The following is a 4,539-nucleotide window of genomic DNA, read 5'->3' as shown; positions in this document are numbered from 1 at the left end:
GCCACTAGATGGCAGTGTAACAACTAAAGCACTAATCTGACAGAATGGGTGTTTCACTTTAAGCAGAATCATACGATTATTAAAAGGACAAGTATATTTAAATGCAAATCTGCATTTTAGATGTAAACATGTTATAGGTCCCAATAACTTTTTTTTTTTGCAATTTCACTTCAATTTGAGAAACATATCCCACCAGCGATAAACCTCATTCAGATGCAGGCGCACAGATAAAACATGAAGGATCCGAAACGGCAAAACTCTGTGATCCACGTCTTACACATGACACGAGTGTGTCATTTCAAACTTCATCAGCAACCTTCTATTCCAGTTTGTTGGATTTGAGCAATAGTTTTCCATGTGCGCGTGCACAGGCTATTTATGAGCCATTTTCATCCAAAATACAGGATTAGGATATATTTTAAAGTTATTTAAGGTGGCATGTTACGCATGATAAATGAAAAACATGGCTCTATTTAGGCTAAATATCCATTTTTTATTTTTAAAAACCATACACATTACTCAAGTTTCAAATGTAAATCCAATCACGATAATCATTTAAATTACTCAAGAAAAACAGACATGAAGTAGTTTTTATTTCCAAATGTTAAGATAAAAAAATGATAATCCATAAAACAGATGGATAAACATTCATTCCCGTTATAGGAAGAATCTACAGAACAAAAACGTATGGATTCTTTTTTCTTCCCATTTTACATTTTTGCAATTTCAAGCTGCTTTTTTGTTGTTGTAAAAACAAGAAAAACGTCTTCCCAAAATATAATTGTCATTGAGCAACTACCTCTTGGCCCCCTACACCCAGCTAAGCTTGGGTGAGAGGTCTAAACAGGTGAGGGATTTAACAGTCAGAATCTGCACCCTGCTGCCGAAACAAAAACAACCCAACATGGCTGATAAGCTACTTCACAACATTAAAAAATGTGTTAGTATTTTGACCACAGGCCTATATAAAAGCCTAGTCTCTTATGTCATACCATTTGCCACCCTGAGAAAAATATTCCTATCAGAACCAATCACAACCCTTTTTAGTGAGTGCCCCACCCCACCCCAAATGTTCCAATGTGTAATTTGTGTCAAACCCCAAAAACTCTGGTTCAGTAGGTTGAAAGTTATCGTCTGCGTTTCCATAAAAATACAAAGGTACAATTTGTATGGTTGTCTGTATAAAAATGTTCCCAAGGGAGGTGTTATGAAACAAAGTACCCCTGTGCAGTTACCAGTGTATGTATGCCTAGACTTTTTACTCTTAAAAAAAGTGTCAATTCTTTACTTTTTCCAGTATATCAGGTGTCAAAAATATTCTACAAACAAGTCAAATGCAGCAACATTTATGACTGTAAAAGGAGTCTTATTGGGGGGGGTTAAAATGTGAACAAACCATAAATTGGGTGAAATTTAAGTTTTCATAAAAATAAATAAAAATAATTGAATGAAATATGAAAATAATCCACTTGCTTTTATTTTTACCAATACAACATTTTACTACCTAAAGACCAAAAATGTGAAGTTAAAATGTTTTCTTAATTTATAGAATCCGTTTTCAATTCAACCCTTTTCTATGCCTGAGTAAACAAATTTCAATATTGTACATTGGCAGGGACTGAAGTTTCGCTGAGTGAAAAAAAGACAAGAAAAAAACAGAACTGATTCTCAATGTGATGACCAACTGCCAAACTCCCTTTATGAACTCTTAAACGTGAAAAAAAATATATACTAGGATTTTAATACCCCTCCCCTTAACCCACAATTAAATGAGAAACAGGACTTGAGCTTCCCTGTGAACGAGAAAAACGGAACATTGAAACTGCTTAAAGCAATGAACGTAGTAAATATTTATAGAAATGTGAATGGATAGTCCCTGGGGGTTCTTACTCCTTCCTTCTCCTGTTGAAACTCTCCACCCCCCAATGGACCTCTTCGCTATACAAGCCTTAGTGTTTATTTGTTTGGCTAGAAGATTTCTATTTATCTACAAATATATAACAAATAAAAATTGCAGGCAAAAATAGTTCAGTTTCAATAGAAACACCCTTTTTTTCCTGAAAATACAGCAGTATCTGAAATAGTCCTCTTATTCAATGTTTCACTCTGGCCCTCGTTTTTCTGCATCGTACGTCAGGAAGCTCTTTCGTCTACAAACACAAAAAAAGTATCTACAAACTTTGTAAACAGACCTGCTTTTTCCAAAAACATAAATAATTAAAAATATTAACAGCCAATGGAGCAGAAAAAAAGTTTCTGAATGAGCAAGGGCCAAAGACATAAATATACAACACCATTCAGATAAAGAGAAGCTAAAGGTCGTCTTTCATTTCTTACAGCTGATCTTCAAGCCAGGAGGAGGACCCCCCCCCCCCCCCCCCCCTCTCATTAAAATAATATGAATAAAAAAAAACAGGTCACTTTCAATCTGAGTCTATATTCACCCCTCTTGCACCGAGAACAACCTAAAAGTTATCAATGAGGGAGGGGTGGAGACAAAAGAAGCCCTCGTGTTGCCAGAGGGGTATTTTTAAGAACAAAAATAAATTCTAATTAAATAAAAACCAAACACTACATTCGAGAATGTTTCAGTCCAGCACAAGCTTGAAGCTTACAGAAGACTATCCGCTCTCCTTTCTACCCCTTCTTTCCTCTTCTCCTCTGCCGTCGCTCCTCCTCCTCAGAGGCGAGCTCCTCGTCGTGGCTGTGGTGGTAGTAGTAGTGGCTGAGGGTTGGCTCAGAATCAGAGGGAGGTCTCCAGGCTGTGTAAGGGGCTCCCTGGGGCCGAGGGGGTCCCTGCTGCCTTGTTGCCCTCCACGTAGAGGTGGTTGTTGCCGCTCTCCACTGCATTATTGTTCTGGTTGGGCGAGGGCGTCGGCGAGAGTGACGGGGAAGGAGGGGTAGGCGTGACGTTGCGGGGGGAGGCGGAGTTGCGCTTGGTGGGGGCATCGTCCTCGGCGTCGGTGTCGTCAATGAGGGGGATGGAGGGCTCTGAGTCCTCTATCCTGAACTCTGGGTGGGTCATGAAGTTGTGGATGGAGCTGCGTGACTCTGGCTTCTCCAGCCCCTCATAGGGGGACAGGGAGCTGCGGAATGCATTCACCACCCGAATCTGTTGGGTGTGGGAGGGTAAGGGGGACACAGTCAGTCTCAACATAGAATCATGCACACATATACATTTTGCATTTTCAATTGCAGTTCAAACCATGGACACACACACACAAAAAAATGGGTAAATTGCAGTGAGTTTGGGAAGGGGTACATGAAAAAACACCATTGATTTTGTTGTGAAATTCTCAACAAGACGTGCAAGTATGCAGTGAGGACTAGTCCCGGAGGCTACAGTCAAACTGTGTCGTCAAACCCTGATCACTTTTGTTACCATCTTTCCTCGGACTGAGACTGAGCACTGAGTGGTGGAAGAAACCAGTCAAAAGTGAATGGGTCGTGGGACCATCTCTTACCATCGGCTTTCACACCTCAAGAAAACTCCTCTCGGTTTTCAACAAACCATTGAGGAGGAGGGGTGGTGGTGGTAGTAGTAGTGAAAACCATTGAGGAGGAGGGGTGGTGGTGGTAGTAGTAGTGAAAACCATTGAGGAGGAGGGGTGGTGGTGGTAGTAGTAGTGAAAACCATTGAGGAGGAGGGGTGGTGGTGGTAGTAGTAGTGAAAACCATTGAGGAGGAGGGGTGGTGGTGGTAGTAGTAGTGAAAACCATTGAGGAGGAGGGGTGGTGGTGGTAGTAGTAGTGAAAACCATTGAGGAGGAGGGGTGGTGGTGGTAGTAGTAGTGAAAACCATTGAGGAGGAGGGGTGGTGGTGGTAGTAGTAGTGAAAACCATTGAGGAGGAGGGGTGGTGGTGGTAGTAGTAGTGAAAACCATTGAGGAGGAGGGGTGGTGGTGGTAGTAGTAGTGAAAACCATTGAGGAGGAGGGGTGGTGGTGGTAGTAGTAGTGAAAACCATTGAGGAGGAGGGGTGGTGGTGGTAGTAGTAGTGAAAACCATTGAGGAGGAGGGGTGGTGGTGGTAGTAGTAGTGAAAACCATTGAGGAGGAGGGGTGGTGGTAGTAGTAGTAGTGAAAACCATTGAGGAGGAGGGGTGGTGGTGGTAGTAGTAGTGAAAACCATTGAGGAGGAGGGGTGGTGGTGGTAGTAGTAGTGAAAACCATTGAGGAGGAGGGGTGGTGGTGGTAGTAGTAGTGAAAACCATTGAGGAGGAGGGGTGGTGGTGGTAGTAGTAGTGAAAACCATTGAGGAGGAGGGGTGGTGGTGGTAGTAGTAGTGAAAACCATTGAGGAGGAGGGGTGGTGGTGGTAGTAGTAGTGAAAACCATTGAGGAGGAGGGGTGGTGGTAGTAGTAGTAGTGAAAACCATTGAGGAGGAGGGGTGGTGGTGGTAGTAGTAGTGAAAACCATTGAGGAGGAGGGGTGGTGGTGGTAGTAGTAGTGAAAACCATTGAGGAGGAGGGGTGGTGGTGGTAGTAGTAGTGAAAACCATTGAGGAGGAGGGGTGGTGGTGGTAGTAGTAGTGAAAACCAT

General features: G+C 42.5%; 1 protein-coding gene across 5 annotated transcripts in view; it reads right to left on the bottom strand.

The window, feature by feature from the left end:
* Positions 1 to 472: 472 nt before the first annotated feature.
* The window catches only part of LOC110490600 (plasma membrane calcium-transporting ATPase 1), a 59,604-nt gene continuing 55,537 nt past the window's right edge, over positions 473 to 4,539 (bottom strand). For all 5 annotated transcript variants that reach the window (XM_090200929.1, XM_090200925.1, XM_090200927.1 and 2 more), the window contains one exon: positions 473 to 3,112. In XM_090200929.1, coding sequence (XP_090057055.1) covers positions 3,069 to 3,112 — 44 coding nt within the window. In that variant the 3' untranslated portion in view covers positions 473 to 3,068. The remainder of the gene's footprint in view (positions 3,113 to 4,539) is intronic.

Source organism: Oncorhynchus mykiss, chromosome 15 (genome assembly GCF_057628025.1).
Source record: "Oncorhynchus mykiss isolate SJ-2025 chromosome 15, ASM5762802v1, whole genome shotgun sequence".
Taxonomy (NCBI): Eukaryota; Metazoa; Chordata; class Actinopteri; order Salmoniformes; family Salmonidae; genus Oncorhynchus; species Oncorhynchus mykiss.
Note: the sequence above shows the minus strand (reverse complement) of the source record. Positions and strands in the feature narration are given on the sequence as shown.